The 21,759-nt window shown below is 40.6% G+C and overlaps 1 protein-coding gene across 1 annotated transcript in view; it reads left to right on the top strand.

The window, feature by feature from the left end:
• Positions 1-21,759, top strand: part of DNAH8 (dynein axonemal heavy chain 8) — a 334,964-nt gene that overhangs the window by 146,571 nt on the left and 166,634 nt on the right. The window contains exons 42-53 of the mRNA XM_033217044.1: positions 908-1,132; positions 4,475-4,647; positions 6,638-6,816; positions 8,226-8,413; positions 10,934-11,020; positions 11,117-11,224; positions 12,404-12,538; positions 14,733-14,894; positions 16,863-17,109; positions 17,233-17,474; positions 17,562-17,702; positions 20,241-20,478. Coding sequence (XP_033072935.1) covers positions 908-1,132; positions 4,475-4,647; positions 6,638-6,816; positions 8,226-8,413; positions 10,934-11,020; positions 11,117-11,224; positions 12,404-12,538; positions 14,733-14,894; positions 16,863-17,109; positions 17,233-17,474; positions 17,562-17,702; positions 20,241-20,478 — 2,125 coding nt within the window. The remainder of the gene's footprint in view (positions 1-907; positions 1,133-4,474; positions 4,648-6,637; positions 6,817-8,225; positions 8,414-10,933; positions 11,021-11,116; positions 11,225-12,403; positions 12,539-14,732; positions 14,895-16,862; positions 17,110-17,232; positions 17,475-17,561; positions 17,703-20,240; positions 20,479-21,759) is intronic.

Below are 21,759 nucleotides of genomic sequence, written 5' to 3' on the forward strand. Positions count from 1 at the left end.
ATTGCTCACTTCAGCCAGGTGCTTTCATTTATCTTTAGCTGCAGCCCCCAAGATTGGCCACTGCTCTAGCAGGAAAAGTATCAAAGTCCCTGATAAGGCAGGGACAGAAAGAGGGTTTTATTCTTTCTTTTCTCACTGTTGAGCCCATGCCAAGCAGTATCCATATACTGCTCGCCCTGCTTTCAGTTCTCTTGTTTGGTCCAAATGATGTTGGATCTGTCATTCGACTCTGGATGAATGAGAGCTCCCGAAGGGACAGCCATTTCAGTGAAGGGGTGAGGGTGGGCATTCTCAGACCACTTTTATTACCTTTTCTGGGGCAGAAATTGTAGGTTAAGGTGACACCCTCTCACAATTTCTTTATGACTTTGTCAGGATACAAAGAATACAAGCTTCTCCTCATTTTCTGTCTCCCTCTCTCTTCTATAGATAAGTATAGAGACAGAAAAGTTGACTTAGATAAAAACATGGATATCAGAGAGAGGGAGCAATCAAGAAAGGAGATAGGCAGCGTATTGTTTTTAGAGGAGCAAAGAGACCTTCGGGAAGCCCTGCTCAAGATCAAGCAATAATAAAGAGTTCATTTGCTTTTCTTGAGAAAGAAAAATCATTGCATGGAAATATCCAATAGTCTCAGGCCCTCTGTAGAAAAATTTCCTAACCATCTTCTATAACACACATATAGTTCAACAAATGGTAGCCAGTATTTTAATGATCATTAATCCATCTACTATGAAATAATTAAATATTAACAGTTAAAACTTTAACTGTTTCCCTCCTTTGGGAGTGAAGAAATGCAAGTCAATGTGATTTTTAGTTTAAAATGTGAATAAGCGACCACCAAATTTTATTGCAGATGTGCTTTAAATATTTGGTAAATTTCAATATTTTTCTGCTGGATCTGTAGGTTGGACTTCTGGGAATTCAGATGTTGTGGACACATGATTCAGAAGAGGCTTTACATAATGCAAAAGATGACAGGAAAATCATGCAAGTGACCAATCAGAAATTTTTGGATATTCTAAATACTCTCATTAGTCAGACAACACATGATCTAAGCAAGTTTGATAGGGTGAAGTTCGAAACTCTAATTACCATCCATGTGCATCAGAGAGATATTTTTGATGACTTGGTAAGGTATCTTTTTTTTTTCTTAATTTGGTGTACTAACTAATAATGAACAGTTAAGAATTGTATATGTTACCTAACTTACATGAACTTTCCATTTACTTGGTCCTTTTTCATAACTGTGTCCATCAATATCATGTCCACAATATTGTATATCTGTTTTGGATGGTTTACACAACCGTATTATATATTCATTTGGCACTCTGAAAGCCTGGAACCAACTGATGTGATATGAACCAACTAATTTTCCATTAAACCAAATAACCAGGAACACGATATAATTTAGGTCATAAGCTTTGCTGGGCCGATTGGAAAAGGAGCACAGATGGAACGGAATCAGGCTTCAGAGCAGTCTCACGGCTGTTCGTCCAGTTGATGGTGACCATGGGCTTGATTTGGGCAAAGTTCTGTAGGGTGGGACTAAGAAGGGTAAGTGTTTGAATTCCTTTAGAAATGGGACTCTAACCGGTGGCCTTGACCAAGGCCAACTTCTCCTAAAGGAAGGATTTTCTATTATAGGGTAGGAGCCCCCAGGTAATTTTGAAATGCCGCTGTTTGATAATCCTTACCTACTATTTAACTCCTATTGCTTTAGTCTACTTGATTTGATACGTTTTAAAGGTATCTCTTTCCTTCATCAGAGACATATAATTCATACAGGTTGGGTCCTGTTTTAGAGAATGTGATCACAGACTACCTGTTTTGAACTTTTATCAAAAGTTCTGATCAGATAAATTATATTTATTGAAGATTACTTGAAGGACATCCAGTCAGTCCATCCATCCCCCTGCAACTGAGATCCTTGCTTCTCAAAGTATTACATGCCGACCAGTGCTTTGGTATCACCTGGAAGTTGGTGAAAAGAGCAGAATCTCCAGCCTCCCTCCTCCCATCCAAGACCTACTGAATCAGAATCTGCATTTTATCAAGATTCTTAGGAGATTCACATGCATATTGAAGTTTGAGGAAAAACTGCTCTAGGATTTAGCTCTGGATTAAGCTAATATCAGAAAGCTGCGCACTTATATTGTTTTGGCCTTCCACGGACTAGTTTTTACTAATTGCAATTACCATTATACTTTGACTTTAATTGACTTCCACCTCAAGAAGCGCTAGTATGGAGTTCATTATTGTATCTGCTGTCAGCGTACATTTGAGGATGTTGTCTATACATCTCTCACTGGCTCCTAAAACTGAAGTCCTGTAAAAGAAATTTCTTTTTTTTTTTTTTTTTTTTTTTGAGACGGAGTCTCGCTCTGTCGCCCAGGCTGGAGTGCAGTGGCCGGATCTCAGCTCACCGCAAGCTCCGCCTCCCGGGTTTACGCCATTCTCTCGCCTCAGCCTCCCGAGTAGCTGGGACTACAGGCGCCCGCCATCTCGCCCGGCTAATTTTTTGTATTTTTTTTAGTAGAGACGGGGTTTCACCGTGTTAGCCAGGATGGTCTCGATCTCCTGACCTCGTGATCCGCCCGTCTCGGCCTCCCAAAGTGCTGGGATTACAGGCTTGAGCCACCGCGCCCGGCCAGAAATTTCTTTTAAAATTAAGTGCTGAGCAAACTTTACTTTACATCCAGAAGGGATTTTTAAAAAAAACCTGTACATAAGGAAAACTATTTTTCTTTTATCTGAAACCATTTTCTTTTATCTTAATCACCGTTGAACTGTGTGCATCCCAACTAAATGAGATCTCATGGCCAACATATATGCATTTTATTTTTCCAAGTACAGTTATTAGACCAACTTAATAAATATATTAACTATTCTTTTCTTCTCCACCTCCTCCTTACCATCTTAACAGATGGTTGGAAGTAGCTGGCCGAGAGCATCCCCATGGCCTTGAGTCCTGTGTTACAGAGCATTCCCTGGGGGTGGGGCCAGACTGTGTTACCTGAAAGTAACTCAAGGTGATGAATACAAACTGTGCTTTAGGTGGGAAGCCAGTCCTTAACTAGAGGAGGAAGCAAGATGATGACCAAACAGCAAACAACAATAACGAAAAGCAGGACTAGCAAGGCGTGTGGAGGCCTGGTCAGATGGAGATCTGAGCATTGTATAGTAGCCACAAGTCCATTTTTTAGTGTCAACTGAATGACCTGAAAGTGGGTCTACTGGGTTTAGTGAAGGGGTCCACTTGCCACTTCCTGTGTTGATTCCTCTGAATGGGCAGGACTGGTGTTTCACGTTTCACTGGAAAGTCAAGAAGCTTCTCACAATGTGATTGTGATGGAATGGAGTTCCTAAGGTTGCTTACCTGGTTTCTCTTCGAATGGACCAGGTACTAGAGCTTGCAGCCATGGCTATGGGAGCCCAGTACCTCTTGCCTCACCTGTATATGCTGATAACTACGCGGATTGGGTGGCTTGGCTATAGTGCTGGTGCAGGGAGACGTGTATATATAACTGTGTGTTTCCCTGCTTAACCCTTTAGTGACTTCTGACTGCCATGAGGACAATTCTTTTTTTTTTTTTGTTGATACGGAGTCTCGCTCTGTCGCCCAGGCTGGAGTGCAGTGGCTGGATCTCAGCTCATCGCAAGCTCCGCCGCCCGGGTTCATGCCATTCTCCTGCCTCAGCCTCCCGAGTAGCTGGGACTACAGGCGCCCGCCACCTCGCCCAGCTAGTTTTTTTTTTTTTTTGTATTTTTTAGTAGAGACGAGGTGTCACCGTGTTAGCCAGGATGGTCTCAAACTCCTGACCTCGTGATCCGCCCGTCTCAGCCTCCCAAAGTGCTGGGATTACAGGCTTGAGCCACCGCGCCCGGCCGAGGACAATTCTTAAACCCCTTCCCATGGCCCTGTGAAGCCTCAACTCTCATGCTTTCTCTAGATCCCAGGATGTCTCCCAGCTGTACTGACCTTTTTTCAGTTCCTTGAGGATGCCAATCAGATCTTGTGGGCATTTGCCTATAGCACTTACTCTTCCCACACCCTCATTATCCCTTTCATTCCCTGCTCCCGGTGGCCCTGGCTAATTCCTATTTATCTGGGTTTTAGTTGAGATGTTTTCTTCCTCTGAGTGCCCCTCTCAGATACCCTGGAGTAGTTAGGTCCTCCTGCTCCATATATTCATGAGCCCTGAATTTCGGTGGTGGTGCCCTTTGTACTTTATTGCAATGATTTGTTTCACCGTTTGCCTTTTGCTCTTTTCTGTAAGCTCTGGAAGCCTGGAACCATCTCTGTCTTTGTTCACCTAGCACAGTGTCAAGCACAGGAAGAAACTCAATAAATATTTGTTAAGTGAATAAGAATCAGTTCATCCAAGAGTGAACACAAAAAACTGCCCACATGCTTATGTTTTATGCTATTGCAATTCAGTGTATAACTTTTTTTGTATTTTATGTTTTTAAGGTAAAAATGCATATCAGATCACCTACTGATTTTGAATGGTTAAAACAGAGTAGATTTTACTTTAAGGAAGATTTGGATCAAACTGTAGTGTCTATTACAGATGTTGATTTTATTTACCAGAATGAATTTCTGGGATGTACTGATCGCCTTGTTATCACTCCATTAACAGATAGGTAGGAAACGCAGTTTTTATATTTTTTATTTTGTAATTTTAAAATGTGCTTAACATTATTTAAAGTTGCATTTGAAATATTAACAAAAGCAGATTTCTGTCATACTGGGTATATGCTAGCTCATTAAAGTCAGCCTAACAATGAAATAACCACTTAAATATACATGTGCATTGAATTTTTATGAAGTAGAAAAAGATAAAAGAATAAAAGCAAGCTTGAATGTTGACTGTGAGTAATTTAATAGTGAATTTTAGATTGCAAGATGGAAAAATATTCCTAGAATCCCAAAAGAAGTTAAAATTGCCAAGAAGGAAGGTACCTTGGAGATCATGTAATTTAGTCTTTGGATTTTCAGATGTGGAAATTGATACCTAAAGTACATTTTCATGGCCAATATGAATAATTAGTCAGTGGCAGATCCCATCACAATTCTTTCCATTATATGACACTAGGCCATTATTAGGTCTTTTTTATCCCATGACACCCAGTTAAGTATGCTGTGCATAGAAAACAATCAATAAATGTTGTTAGAATTGACTTAAATTGGGTTATTTAATATTTAGTGCCACTGTTACATTACGTAGGGCTGCCTCCAGGTGAAATTATATCAAATTACATCTTCAGCCTCCTTTTGATTTATTGAACCTATCCCTTTTATATGCCCAGTGCCATAGAAACATAAATTTGTCAGTGTTTTCTCTTCTATTGGTGTTTACATATTAAGCGTCATGTCTCATGAAGCTTTACTAAGATCTTTACTAAGTTTTACTTAGATCCAAAACAAATACAACAGAAACTGGATCATGGATACAAAGAGATTTATTATATTAGTATTCTTTGCACTTTTCTAAATGAGTAAATTATTTCATAGTGAAACTATTTATTTACAATGGTGTGCTGGAGCTGACTTGCATCAACCTGTGGTGCTTACCTGGTTTCTTTCTTTTTTTTTTTGAGACAGAGTCTCACTCTGTCGCCCAGGCTGGAGTGCAGTGGCATGATCTTTGTTCACTGCAACCTCTGCCTCTACCTACCAAGGAGCTGGGACTACAGGCACATGCCACCATGCTTGGCTAATTTTTGTATTTTTTGAATAGAGAGGGGGGTTTCACCATATTGGCCAGGCTGGTCTTGAACTCCTGACCTTGTAATCTGCCCGCCTCGGCCTCCCAAAGTGCTGGGCTTACAGGCGTGAACCACCGCTCCTGGCCTTACCTGGTTTCTGTCTATGTGCATTTTGCCCCGACTTTGTGATATCACATTGGTAGCTTGCCATTGACCACAGTGGAAGTATTTATACAATAGAAATTGGCAAACGTGAAAACCAGGTTTTTTTTTTTTTTTTTTTTTTTTTTCCTGGAGAGCCAGTTGTTAAACATCTGCCAGCACAACACTGCTCATTTGGTTCTCCTGACTGTAATGGGAGGAAGGCCTGAAGGTTTTAAGTCAGGGTTGAGGAGTTTCAAAATTTGTCTCAAGAAATCTTTGGATTCACTGTAGTACTTTTTTTTTTTTTTTTTTTTTTTTTTGAGGCGGAGTCTCGCTCTGCCGCCCAGGCTGGAGTGCAGTGGCCGGATCTCAGCTCACTACAAGCTCCGCCTCCCGGGTTCACGCCATTCTCCTGCTTCAGCCTCCCAAGTAGCTGGGACTACAGGCGCCCGCCATCTCGCCCGGCTAGTTTTTTGTATTTTTTTAGTAGAGACGGGGTTTCACCATGTTAGCCAGGATGGTCTCGATCTGCTGACCTCGTGATCCACCCGTCTCGGCCTCCCAAAGTGCTGGGATTACAGGCTTGAGCCACCGCGCCCGGCCCACTGTAGTACTTTTAATGAATATCAAGTACCCTAACCTTGTTTGGTCACTTCTTTTATGTGGGCTACTCAGACTCTAAAATAAACAGGCCCATTCCAATCACACTGGACTTTTGCTTGTGCCATCCTGTAATGTATCATCCCATACTCACAGTGCTTTATTGGATGAACGTTTGCAGATGCTATATTACATTAGCTCAGGCCTTGGGCATGAACATGGGAGGCGCTCCCGCGGGACCTGCCGGCACTGGCAAAACAGAAACCACAAAAGACATGGGAAGGTGTTTGGGAAAATATGTGGTCGTGTTCAACTGCTCAGATCAAATGGATTTCAGAGGCCTAGGAAGGATTTTCAAAGGCAAGTGTCAAATAATACAGATTATTTTTGGTGAATTTATTTTTATTGCCCTTTAATGTTATTTTCTGATATAAATCCAAAGTGATGCAATCTCACATAATCAACGTTAGTACGGGTTGATCCATATGATATTGCCATTTTTCTAGGTCAAAAATGGCTGGATATCAACAATTTCTTATGGTTCAACACTATTGCTAGTGTTATAGTCTATGCATGGAATGTGTGTTAGATCACGAAAATGGAATCAATGTATAATTGCCTGAAATAATAGTAGAGAGGATCAAGATAGCAAACGGGGGACACATGTGGCTTCCCTCCCACAGAAATGAAATATTTTTAGAAAACATAGCAACACTGGAAAATAAGAAGTGGGTGGCCATCAGCAGATGGAAAATTTTGAGAAAATCCTGAAAGGTAGGTAGAAGGTGTTTTCAGATGGACAGAGAAAAAAAATATTTGAAGATACATCAGCCTCAGAGCTCAGTCCTTGGCGGTCTTCTCTTTCCTATCTACATGCATTCTCTTGGTGATCTTATGTAGGCCCAAGGTTTAAATACTATCTGTATGATGACTCCGGAATTATATCTCTAGCTTGAACTTCTCCTTGAAACTCGAGATTCATTACATATAACTGTTGATTTAGCATGTCCACTTAAATGTCTAACAGGTCCAGATTTACCATGTTTAAAACCAAACTCCCGGCTGGGCACAGTGGCTCACGCCTTTAGGAGACCAAGGCAGGCAGATCATGAGGTCAGGAGTTCGAGACCATCCTGGCCAACATAGTGAAACCCTGTCTCTACTAAAAATACAAAAATTAGCTGGGCATGGTGGCGCGTGCCTGTAATCCCAGCTACTCAGGAGGCTGAGCCAGGAGAATTGCTTGAACCCGGGAGGCTGAGGTTGCAGTGAGCTGAGATCGCGCTACTGCTCTCCAGCCTGGACTATAGAGCGATACTCCACCAAAAAAATGTATATATAAAAACAAAACAAAACAAAAAAATCTCCTGATCTCTAGATGCTCAGGCACAACAACAACAACAACAAAAAAACCCAATAATGACAACAACAAACAAAATAACCATCCCCCAAACAACTTCCACCTATCCTTTACTCTACTCTTTGTCTTATACTCAGATCCAATCTGTCAGCAAATACTGTTGTTTCTGCTTTCAGAATACCCCCAAAATTTGTACTTTCATTTTGGCAGTGTACTATTTCCATTGTTTTGATGAAAATGTACAAATAATTAAACCTCTCTTTATCACTGGAATTAAATACGTATTTATCAACAGCCAGATATGAAACATTACATATGTATAATGGTTTGGGAGCCCTGGAGAAATGATTGTTATCAAGAAGGTATATTATAGAGTAAAACTTTACAAATTAACTGTTTTTCATGCCAGGTCTTGCACAGTCAGGTTCCTGGGGCTGCTTTGATGAGTTTAACAGAATTGAATTGCCTGTGTTATCAGTGGCAGCACAACAAATTTATATTGTTTTGACAGCAAGAAAAGAGAGAAAGAAACAGTTCATTTTTTCTGATGGTGATTGTGTTGATTTAAATCCAGAATTTGGAATCTTCTTAACGATGGTGAGAAAAAAGACTTTAAATGCAATTTAATTAGTTTAATTGTTACAGACATAAGTAAAACAAAGCATGTGTTAGTGGATGAATGACCAGCTATCCAGGAGTCATGAGCTGTTCTCTCTTACCGTGTGATTTTTTTTAGTAGTCATTATAGCCCAGACGGAAGATAAAATAGTAATTTTTTTCAATTAAAAAAATTAAAATCCAGACCTACAGAGGTAATATGCTAATGATAATAATGGATACTGTTTATTGACCACTTAATATAATATGTGTAAGGTGCAGACTAAATGTTCTATGTGCTGTATCAGATGGTGTAACTCACGTGGTTCTGCAGTAACAAACAATCCCTAAATCTTAATTGCTTAAAGCCACAAGATTTATCTCTCTGTCACATGTTCACTGTGGGTTGACTAAGGTAGAGGTGGGAGGCCAGGGCTGCTTTGTATGTCCTTACTCTGGTACTTGGCCTGACAAGGTACCTGCTATCTCAATCATTGCTCTTTGCTATAGCAAAGGAAAAAGAGAACATGAAGAATTGTGCTCTGACTCTTAGAGTTTCTTTCCAGAAGTGACACAAAGTCCTAAGTCACTGGCTAAAGCAAGTTTCACGACCTAACTTCAAGGGGTGGTGGGGTGGGGGAAAACGTGCCGTCCTGTCATGTAACTAGCAAGAGGAAGGACCTGAAATATTCTCTCACATGTACACCGTATCTTATAGCTACGATAGTCCTCTGAAGTGGGTATTGTATAGCTGACTTACCTGAGGCTCAGCGAGACTTAAAAACTTCCTAGGTCACCCAGCCAGTAAGAGAAAGAAGAAGTTATTGTCTCTCTAACATCAAAATCTGACTGCTTAACCTCCACACTTGGTTTTTCTTTGACACCGAATGAAAGGAAATAAAAATAAAATTCCTGCAATAATTTAACAAGGTCCTGTACCAAAGAATTGTAACAAATTCAGTTACCATGTGATTAAGGGTGAGCTTTGAGATTCAGTGTTGTAAAGATAGAAAACCAAAGGCATGAATAAACGGGAGTTTCTATACTTTTATGTGTCACCAGTTTTAAAGCTTTTATGTGTTTTCCATAAAGTTAAATCTCGAAGTTGCAAGATAACACAAAGCACTCTGAGTTTTTAAATGCCCCCATGGATAAAGATGATAAATTATAGGAAGCAAAATCAGAAATGTTTCTGATACACTTATTGTAAGCAAACATCCAGTAAAGCAGTTAGGGGGAAATAAGAATAGTCTGGAAGTGTTGGTTATAACTCAGGAAGTGGGATGAAGAAATGTACTCAATGTAAAACTGTGGTCTACAATTTTAAAAAGAGCTTAACATGCTCCCTGGATTAAGAATAATATTGGAAATAGCAATTAGATATTGCATTAAGCTGTGAGTAACTGAAACCTAAAAAATTTGTAGTTTAACATGTAAGGATTTATTCTCTTAAGATCCTTTTATGGTTCTGCTCCATCATGAATTCCATCTTCAAGGTCACCTTATGACCCAAGATGCTACAGAAAGCATCACTATCGTGTTGCAGCCAACTGACTGAGTCAACTCCCTTCAAACAAACATCAAGGGTATTTCATACAGTGTGCCCCTTTGCATCTCGCTATGTAGAATTTAATCACAGCAGCTGCAAGGCAGGCTGGGAAATGTAGTTTTTAATCTGGGTGTTGCTGTACCCAGCTTGCAAGTGGGCTTCTGTGGCTCAGGAAGGATAAGAGCAGTATTGAGAGGCAGCCTCAATTTCTGTATTTCCAGCCCCTAATAAGGTACCTGGCCTATTGACAGTGCCCAGTAGATAGTCAGGGACTGAAGGTTTTTTAACAAACTTGCCTAAGATAACTCATTCCTGTTGGCCTTACTTGTCTTTGAATCTCCAACCTTTCCTTTGAGACTTGGGTCTGACCTATCTTCAACCTGTTGCTTCTTAGGAGGCCTTCATTTCCTGTCTGCCTCTACTTTTGTCCTTTTCAGTAGTTTTCCCATCATTCCCTTCTTTATTTCCCCTCACTGCCATCTTTATTTCTCCTCACTTCTATGGGTTTTTGTCAGCCAAAGAGCTCTGTAATTGTGACTGTGAAGAATAATTGAAGAGATGGAATAAAAAAAATGCCCAAGGAAGCTCACCAGTATAAAATCCTGAGTTTTTTTCTTTTTTCAATAACATACTTTAGACCATAATTATCAGGTATCTATTCAGTTTTCTCTTCTATTATTTCATGTTCTTTTCTATTTTTTAAGGCAGTAGACAGATAGGTACTTAATTTTTGCCACAAAAAATTGTGTGTGACCTTATTAATATCATGAATATAGAAAGATATAAAAGGGCATATGAATATTAATAAATATGCATGGCCCAATACACATTGTTTTGAGAAAATGAGTAGTTTATGAATCTAATATTTTTCAATACCATCTTAAAATCTGAATTAGGGGTCTGAAATATATTTGTATTCAGAAATGAAAACTGTATCAACAATTAAAAATTAAACATATTTTAACTTTTAGAACCCTGGATATGCTGGGCGCCAGGAACTACCAGAAAACCTAAAAATCCAGTTTAGAACTGTTGCTATGATGGTTCCTGATAGGCAGGTATGCACCAGGATTTGAAAGCATAATGTACTTTATGTTGTTTACTTGTTTTTCACTAAAGTTGTTGAAAAAAAATCTCACTATATTAATTTTCAGATCATTATGCGAGTTAAACTTGCAAGCTGTGGTTTTCTTGAAAACGTTGTCTTGGCTCAAAAATTTTATGTTCTTTACAAACTCTGTGAAGAGCAACTTACTAAACAGGTAACTTTATAGATCTGCTTACTGCTTACCCACTAGCAATAGTATTTGGTTTTTTTGCTTTGTAATTTTCCCTTGATAAATGCTCATCAGTGAGTTAAAATCTCACTGACTCTTTTCTAAAATGCTTTTAGAATTAATTTTACCTATTGGTTGTATATTTTTAAGACCTTTTTATTTTGAAATTATTGTAGATTCAAGGAAGTTGCAAAGGAATGTACAGGGAGGTGTGTACCCTTCACCCTGCCTTGCCTGGTGTTGACATCTTGTAACTATAGCACAATAACAAAACCAGAAATGGACACTGAAGCAGTCCACAGAGTTTGTTAAGGTTTCATCAGTTATACATGCACTGATGTGTGTATGTGTGTGTGTGTGTGGGTGTAGTTGTATGCAATATGTAAGATACGGCTCTGTTCCATCACCATAAGGTTCCCTCATGCTACATCTTTATAGCCACACCCACCTGTCTCCCATATCCCTAACCCATTAACCTTTTCTCCGTGTCTAGAATTTTATTGCAAGAATGTTATATAAATGGAATCACATATTATGTAACTTCTTGGTTATGCATTTAAAAGTCTGTTGTTTGGGCCGGGTGCAGTGGCTCATGTCTGTAATCCCAGCATTCTGGGAGGCCAAGGTGGGTGGATCATGAGGTCGGGAGATCGAGACCATCTTGGCTAACACGGTGAAACCCTGTCTCTACTAAAAATACAAAAAAAAAAAAATTAGCCGGGCGTGGTGGCACATGCCTGTAATCCCAGCTACTAGGGAGGCTAAGGCAGGAGAATTGCTTGAACCCGGGAGGTGGAGGTTGTAGTGAGCCGAAATCCTGCCATTGCACTCCAGCCTGGGCGACAGAGCGAGACTCCATCTCAAAAAAAAAAAAAAAAAAAAAAAAAATCTATTGTTTGTCGCTCAGACTATATCAGACTATATTGTTCTCAAAAGATATTTAAGGTGTGAATACTTGATCATGCAGGTTGGATTTTCCCATGAAATGATCATATTTCAGTCAAAGGAAAGGTAGGAAAGTTGAGCTAATAAACCTTTGCAGCTTAGTCACCCCAAAACTATGGCCTATAAGTATCAGAATCCACCTATATGCATAGAGTGAGCCGTGAGTCTGTGTTTAGTTTTTCAATTAAACCATCTTTTTGCCCTCTTCTCCCATCTCAGGTTCATTATGACTTTGGATTGAGAAATATTCTGTCTGTATTGAGGACTCTTGGATCTCAAAAAAGAGCCAGACCAGAAGATAGTGAATTAAGCACTGTCATGAGAGGACTAAGAGATATGAACCTTTCTAAACTGGTATCTTCTCTGAATTCTCTTCTTTTCCAAAATTTTAATGTGGTTTCTTTGTATTTGGTGGACAAGTAGGGGTAGGCTGATGTTGAGCTGTGAGCACTCATAATTACAGGGATAATAACTGTGCAAAGCCACCACTGTGCTTCCAGAAGAAAGCAAAAGACCCCATGACCCTGTGTGACCAACATGGGCTCTAAGTGCCTCCTTTTATCAGTTGTGTGCAGTGAAACAGGTCATCAGTGGGCTTCAGCTCCAAGATGCAACCTAGTTCTCTTCCATTATTCACAAAGTGACACAGATTCTCAGCATAAGAATCTGGATTCCCAGAGAACCATGAGAACTTTTTGCTTTCTCTGTGACTAGCTTATCTCAGATATATCTCTTCCAAAACATAAACACTGTTTTTATTTTCCAAAACACATGGAATATTTGCTGTGGAGAGCATGCTGCTTTCATGCTTGTCACATTTACAGCCTGGTTGTTGTTGGTTTTTTTTTCTTTGAAACAGAGTTTCACTCTGTCACCCAGGCTGCAGTGCAGTGGTGCAATCTTGGCTCACTGCAACCTCCGCATTCCAGGCTCAAGCTATCCTCCTGCCCCAGCCTCCCGAGTAGCTGGAACTACTGGCGCGTACCACCATGCCTGGCTAATTTTTGTATTGTTTTGTAGAGATAGGGTTTTGCCATGTCACCCAGGCTGGTCTCAAACTCCTGGACTCAAGTGATCCACCCCGCTTCAGCCTCCCAAAGTGCTGGGATTGCAGGCATGAGCCACCATGCCCAGCCTAGCCAGGTTGTTTTGAGTATTTGATGGACAGGTTCATGTGGCATATAAGGATTTCTACATGCCACATATTGTGCCCGTGCCATGGGTGTACAAAGTTGAAGAAGAAATGGTTCAGGAAGCTACATTCTAGTTACAAAAACTAACATCTGTGGAGTTCGTTACTGTTACAGTCTTTTCAGGTGTATTGTCTTGTTTGAGCCTCATAGCAACTCTGTGGGATCTGGATGGCTAGCTTGCTTATTGTCATTTCATTTATTGGGGAATGGAGACTAGAAATTGTAGGATTCCCCCATAATCACCATCAGCTGAGAAGAGGGGACAAAAATTTATAAGATTTTCTGATGCCAAATCCACTGCTCCTGCCAGTATCCTTCACTGCCTGTATGACCGACATGGACTGTAATGGAGGCTTAGACTCCCTAAGTCACCCAGGCTGGAGTGCAGTCTAAGCCTCCCTTAGATAATGGTATTTTGGAAATTCCTAGACAAGTATTCAAGAAAGCATCAGCAAAGCCCTGGAGAAGAAAGAGAAATCATAAGGGGTCAGATGTTGGGAACAGGGCAATCTATGTATTAAATAAGGATTGGAGTCAGTGTACTCAAACCTAATGCTTATAAGAAAGGCTCAGAACACTGCCCTGATGGACTTTTCCAGCCATTGTTGGATGAAGTCATGCAGGGTTATGGCTATTTCCCCAATTTAAATAAAATATTAGTTCTTTAATCTCATGGGGTTGGGACTACAAATTATCATTTTTAAGGTTAATGCAAATGCCACTCTGTGGGAAGCAAAGCATTCATGTGATAAAGTAATGAGGTGGTACTTTGGAGCAATAGACTGGGGCAGGATTGTAGAACACATTGAATGCTAAGGAACTTTGGGTACAATGTAGATTCAATGGTGATTGTATTAGTCTGTTCCCACACTGCTAATAAAGACAATTTATAAAGGAAAGACGTTTAATGGACTCACAGTTCCACATGGCTGGGGAGGCCTCACAGTCATGCCGGGAGGTGAATGAGGAGCAAAGTCACGTCTTTACACGGCAGCAGGCAAGAGAGCATGTGCAGGGGAACTCCCGTTTACAAAACCATCAGATCTTGTGACACTTACTCACTATCATGAGAACAGCAGGGAAAGACCTGCCCCCATGATTCAATTACCTCTCACTGGGTCCCTCCCACGACACGTGGGAGTTATGGGAGCTACAATTCCAGATGAGATTTGGGTGGGGACACAGCCAAACCGTATCAGTGATATTCTGGAGAAAGTACTAGAAAATACATGCCTGATTGGGAGAGTAATAAATGGTTCTCTGGGGATGAAGTGGTAAGTACTATGCACGTCCCAGCTAGTTGATAACATTTATTGACTGAATGAGTAAATTTATTTTAAACTATGCCACCTTAGGTTGATGAAGATGAACCCCTGTTCCTCAGCTTAATCAATGACCTGTTCCCGGGACTGCAACTGGATAGTAATACTTATGTGGAACTGCAAAAAGCAGTAGCCAATCAGGTTCAGATAGAAGGTTTGATTAACCATCCACCCTGGAACCTGAAACTCGTGCAGGTAAAGACATTTTAATCTGTTATCAGTATAATGATAAGTATGTGTTAAACAGAGCTGTCTGAATAGAAAAACTCATGGTTAGTCTTACTTGATGTAAATGTTAAATGAAAACATCATATGTACATCATTGCAAAAAGAATACTCAGGGGGATGTGGTGGTCCAAGAAAGATAGTATGGATTTACCCTGCCTCGCAGTAATCAAGCAGTAATTTACTGCAGTTGTGGGGACAACGTTGGGATGAAATAGTAGATTATAAAAACTCTGGGGAATGGAATGATCCAGATGGTTTCTTGTGCCAATCTGTTAGTACTGGCTGCAGCTGGGTGCCTCAATGGGGTGCAGCGCCTAAGGAATCCAGGAGTGCTACTTTGCTCCTGCTTTGTATGTGGACATGTTATATCCTTCGCCTACACTAAAACCTGAATCTTTTGACTGCATATGTTGGTGTCTTTCTGTTCATCACATTTCATCCTTGTGACAACTGTCTAACCACCTGATTGTATTACCAGTAGAATCAAGAACTTGGTAGCAGAGACACAGGATTAAATCTCTATGAGCTTGATGCTTTGGGAATGTTTTCCAGAGTTTTTGGAAAATTAAGGAGCTGAAATTGTGGACATTGTTGAAAACTGCATTTGAAATATTAATATAACAATTCTTATTTTAACGTACTGTTCTTGCCAGATTATAAGATGTGCAAGTGTCTGAGACACATCCAAATCTTAAAAAGAAATATGTGCATGGGGGAAAAGTCCTTTTCATCATTCATGTACTGGAAACCATTTTAAGAGTTTAAAAAATTTCTGGGAAAACATGATTTTATATATGATATGCATACAGTATACTGAGTTCTAAAATTCTCGCCATCTCAATGGGCGGCGACTAGAATTTTGGGTTCTTTGCTGATGTCAATAACATTGCTCTTGAACATGTCAGGAACAGTGCCTGTTGCTTTTAAACTATAGTTTACAATGGTAATACATTTCTGTCCAAAATGTTAGGAGAATAACTCACTCTACCTCTGATCAGCTGTCAGACCTTTGACTTCTTTTTTTTTTTTTAATCGAGAAAACTACAGACAGGATGTTATAACAGCGGCTGTCCATACGCCTAGCATGTCTCCCTGAATCTCTTTTACCATTTCCATGTGCCCCTGCCCAGCTTCTGTGTGTTTTTGCTTCTAATAGCAAAAGGAGGACTGGAGCCATTTTGTTGGCAGGCACAAAGAGTAGGTGCTGCACGGGAGCTTATTTCCCACCCTCGCCCCCAAACCAACCTCTCTAAGAGTTTATGGAGTAGGAAAGTCAAGCTCGCCTGGTTCCAGGTGGAGCAATCTTTGAGGTGTAAGTTACACTTCAGTCTCCCGCGGGATCAGGCTCAAGTCTGCCCTCTACAGGGCTTTGTCCTCAATCACACCTTACTTGGCTTCTTCCCATTCCTGTCCTGCTTTCCCCTTTTTTTACTGGTTTCTCCTGGGAGCACTCCCTGAATAAATCACTTGCACAGGAATCCTCATTCATGATGTACTTCTGGGGAATTAGAAGGCCCCTGTGAAACGGATCTTCACTGTGATGCTCTGCGTTGCTGCTTTCCACCACTAAGGGGCGATATCATCACATTGGATGTCGAGAAAGTTTGCGCATGGAAAAACTGCTTGTTGTAGACTAACAAACCAAAATCACAGGGAATCATCATGCAAGAAGCAAAAACTAGATGCTGAGTTAATTATTTCCAAAATGTAATTCAAGCCCCACATTGTTATTACTTTATCACATATCATTTTATAACGTAGTGCTCATTTGCTATGCACATCTAGTAGAACAACAGTTTTTACAACTTAAAAATAGTGAACTAGTTACTTTAACGAAGAGCTTATTTAAAGCCTTTAAACTTCAAATAACTACTCTGAATGTCAGCAAGAGGCTCATAAATTACATTTTTTTAAATTTACTGGTTAATTGTGTAGTTATATGAGACGTCTTTGGTACGACATGGCTTGATGACTCTTGGGCCCAGTGGTTCTGGAAAGACAAGCGTTATCACGATTCTAATGAAAGCGCAAACAGAATGCGGAAGGCCTCACAGAGAAATGCGAATGAATCCAAAAGCCATTACTGCACCTCAGATGTTTGGCAGACTGGACACTGCTACCAATGACTGGACAGATGGCATTTTTTCTACTCTGTGGAGAAAAACATTAAAAGCTAAAAAAGGTATACACAAACCTCCTTTGTAATCATTTTTTCCCTGCCAGCATATTAAAACAATATTTGTTTGACTTTTCCATTTTAATGATTTGCAGATGAAAAGTGATTTGCTGTTTTAATTATTTGCAGGTGAAAACATTTTCCTCATTTTAGATGGTCCCGTGGATGCCATCTGGATTGAGAACTTAAATTCCGTTTTGGATGACAATAAAACTCTGACGTTAGCTAATGGAGATCGCATTCCCATGGCCCCTAGTTGTAAGCTTCTGTTTGAAGTCCACAATATTGAGAACGCCTCTCCTGCCACGGTTTCTAGGATGGGCATGGTCTATATCAGCAGCTCTGCTCTCAGCTGGAGGCCAATCTTACAGGTGGGGCAGAGAGATGGGAAGAAGAACCCTCAAGGGTCTCTCCACGTTTCACTTTCTTAACAAACAGAGATTGTTTCTTTTCTGCAGGCGTGGTTGAAGAAGCGCACTGCACAGGAAGCTGCTATATTCCTGACACTGTATGAGAAAGCCTTTGAAGATACATACACATATATGAAACTAAATCTCAATCCTAAAATGCAGCTCTTGGAGTGCAACTATATTGTGCAAGTAAGATTTTTTTTTTGTACGTTTACTACTTCGATTTTGATTTTTTTTGAACGCAGTTGCAGTTTACAGCCATCTAAAATAGAAAGTTCAGACAGCCATAAAAATAATTTGATGATGTGACTGTAAAGGCTCTGAGAATTTTGATTCCTCTTAAAGATCTTCTTAATGATCTTACTGTTTTCTCTATTATTTTCACTTCCCAGACGGATGTCAGAGGAAGGGGGAATGAACTATCTTCCCCACTGTCAGGTTTAGTGACCTGTTCCAGAAAGTGTGTCTAATAATGACAGCCAGTAAAATAAAGTAATTAATTAAAGTAAATTTTAAAATAAAAAACAACACATACGTGCACGCACACACACACACACACACACACACACACAACTACTGGTTCCATCCTAACAATAGAAGACTTCATTGTCTGGGCGTGGTGGCTTACAACTGTAATCTCAGCACTTTGCGAGGCCAAGGGGGGCGGATTGCTTGAGCTCAGGAGTTTGAGACCAGCTATGGGCAACATGGAGAAACCCCGTTTCTACAAAAATTAGCCGGGTGTGGTGAGTGCCTGTAGTCCCAGCTACTTGGGAGGCTGAGGTGGGAGGATCACTTGAACCTGAAAGGTTGAGTTTGCAGTGAGCCAAGATTGCACCACTGCACTCCAGCTGGGGCTACAGAGTGAGACCCTGTCTCAAAATCAATCAATCAATCAATCAATCAATCAAATAAAAATAAATAAAGTTGGTCGCTTCATGGGAAAGAACAGAAAGGGGCCTGTTGTAATCAAGGAAACTTGGGAGGCAATCTTGGCTTTGGAAATTTAGCAGATAAGTTTCCTTATATAACAGATAAGGAAAATCTTTAAAAATTACCCGAACAGGCCGGGCGCGGTGGCTCAAGCCTGTAATCCCTGCACTTTGGGAGGCCGAGACGGGTGGATCACGAGATCAGGAGATCGAGACCATCCTGGCTAACACGGTGAAACCCCGTCTCTACTAAAAACTACAAAAAACTAGCCGGGCGGCGTGGCGGCGCCTGTAGTCCCAGCTACTCAGGAGGCTGAGGCAGGAGAATGGCGTGAACCCGGGAGGCGGAGCTTGCAGTGAGCTGAGATCCGGCCACTGCACTCCAGCCTGGGTGACAGAGCCAGACTCCGTCTCAAAAAAAAAAAAAAAAAAAAATTATCTGAACAGTAGTTTGTAGCATTATTTTTTCCCTTTCTTTCTTCCTTCCTTCCTTCCTCTCCTCTCCTTCCTTCCTTTCTTCCTTCCTCTTTCTCTCTCTCTTTTCCTTCTTTCCCTTCCTTCCCTTCCTTCCGTTCCCTTCCCTCCCCTTCCCTTTCAACAAGGTCTTGCCTGTTGCCCAGGCTGGAGTGCAGTGGTGCAATCAATCATAAATCACTGCAACCTTGAAGTCCTAGGCTCAAGCTGTCCTCCTGCCTCGGCCTTTGGGAGTTGTTGGGGCTACAGGCACACACCACCATGCCCAGCTAATTTTTGGATTTTTTTGTAGAGACAGGGTCTCTCTATGTTGCCCAGGCTGATCTAGGCTCCTGGACTCAAGCAGTCCTCCTGCCTCAGCCTCCCAAAGTGCTAGGATTGCAGGCATGAGCCACCATGTCCAGCCAGCATTCTTTTTTTCCTACTCAGTTTTTCTTATTAGTCTTTGGGTTAAAACAGAACTAATCATAGATCTTCAAGGGCTCTCCTAATTCTGGTCTATAGGTGACCTCTCCTTGTACATTCTAGAGCTTTGATTCTCAGTTAAGGGATGCCAGTCATTTGTGGGTAGGTTAGAAACAATATATAAGGCCCAAGTCAGTGGATTATTTAGTAATTACTTTAAAATGGATAATAGAAGAGAATGTTTTATTTTGGAGTAATTTTGTTTTGAAAGACTGAAGATGTCTTACAGTAGTTTTCTTTCTGATGTTATAGGGCATTGGCACACTTTTTCTTAAAGGGCCAGATAGTATTAATAAATATTTTTGGCTTTGCACAACTCTCTGTCTCAGCCACTCAGCTTTGCTGTTGTAGCACAAAAGCAGCTAGAGACAATGCATAGGTAAATGAGTATGGCTGTGTGTGTGTGCCAGTAAAACTTCATTTACCAAACAGATGGCCAGCCCCTAGGGCCACAGTTTGCTAAGTCCTGCAAAATTTTACAAAGAAGTAGAATCTTTGATCTGGACGATTTGGATAACCAAACTTTAGAACCAGTAGCTACCTTAGCTGCTAACACCTAGTCTGGGCCTTTTGCTTTCCCTGTAGGAAACTGAGACAGAGGTCAGTGGGATGAGCTGGGGGTAGAAACCACAATAGCAGATTTCCAGTTCAGCATCCTTTCTGCTAGACCATGCTGCCTGTCGAAAGCAGAATAGCCCTTCTCTATGTGCAGTTGGCTATAGGACAGTGATCAAGCAATAGCTTGAGATATATCTGTTTTCTTGTCTTCCTCCCTCCTTTTAATTTTGTTACTATTCACAATTTTTTATTTTCAAAATTTTAATTTAAAAATTTATTTTATTTAAAACATTTTCAGTCTCTCAATCTTCTGGAAGGGTTAATTCCCTCCAAAGAGGAAGGCGGTGTTTCCTGTGTCGAACATCTTCATAAATTATTTGTGTTTGGCCTGATGTGGAGTTTAGGAGCCCTTCTGGAATTGGAAAGCAGAGAAAAGCTTGAAGCCTTCTTACGGCAACATGAATGCAAGTTGGACTTACCAGAAATACCTAAAGGCTCAAATCAAACCATGTATGAGTTTTATGTTACTGATTATGGTAAGCACACTGAACTATACCTTAAATGAAATTACTTTTTTTTTCAAATGAGAAAAATATAAGCTTTCAGAAACTCTTCTATGAGGGAATATTAAAATAATTATGAAAACATAATTGTTAATACCATTTTGAAAAGGGCATGTATTTGAAAGAGAGTGGAATTTTGCATATTAGTTGTGCCAGAAACTGATATTGAGACTCTTGACTTCTCCTTTTGGAGTGGGCTCAGTAAAATCTGGCATAAATAAGTTAGTAATACCTTGTACATCATCTACTTTCTGATGCTGAAAGAGGAAAGGTAGCAGCATGGAGAACACAGATTCTTTGTAATGCAAAGCATGCTAATATACATAGTGGATGAGCCCCACACTTCCCTGTTGGGAATGCCAGAATGAGTAAGAATGAACGTAGCAGATTCCTCAAGGTCCAGCGCTGTCACCTTAGCTCCCCAGCCTTCTATGTATGGCCGAGCCCAGCTCACTGCTGCTTAAAAGAAATGCCCTTGAACTTGGTGCTTTCATCCAGAGCCCAGGCCCTAATTGTTCGAATTCCCAAAGAGGAAAAACATGCTTCTTAAAAACTATAATTACCTCTGGTTCTTCCTAAAAACTCAAAAACAGCAATGGTTTTCTTTGTTTGTTTGTTTTGATGAATAAACAGAAGGATAACTAGAGCAGGAGAGCAGACAGCAATAACCAAGTTTTGAAAGCAAGAAAGCAGTAAGGTAAATGGCAGTCAATTTAGCACACTGGCAGTGGGAGGAGCTGAGAAGCAATGAGAAGCACACATCACAGGACTTTCAAAGGGCTCAAGAAGTGGAAACTGGGGCGAAAGCTGATCTAAAAACCACAGGGCTGGTTGTAAGTCTGTTTAAGAAAAAGACCTCCTGGGCTGCTTTCCAAAGCCCTGCTGCCAGACAATCAGCCTTGCCCACACTGGGAAGACTAAAGAATTACTGTTTGGATAGTGTAAAATAGAGGGTTTCCTAGACTTGGGGACACCAGGCACATTTAAGAATGGAAGAATCATACTGAAACTGGGGATTAAGTGGGAATTTGTGTTTGAAAGGGACTGAGATAAATAAATTTTTTCAGTGGGCCATCTTTAACCAGAATGGCCAATAATTCTATTACATGTGTTAGATGCTGCTAAAGGTTTGAGATGGCAAAAGGGCCCTCTAACTCAAAATGCAAACTAACAAAGGAATCTTTAAATCTAGATATGTAATCCCTTAAAATCTAGAGCCAAGCTCTCCACAGAGCTGCCTTCTGAGCAGCCAGA

Source organism: Trachypithecus francoisi, unplaced genomic scaffold (assembly GCF_009764315.1).
Source record: "Trachypithecus francoisi isolate TF-2019V2 unplaced genomic scaffold, Tfra_2.0 Lachesis_group10, whole genome shotgun sequence".
NCBI classification, from domain to species: Eukaryota; Metazoa; Chordata; class Mammalia; order Primates; family Cercopithecidae; genus Trachypithecus; species Trachypithecus francoisi.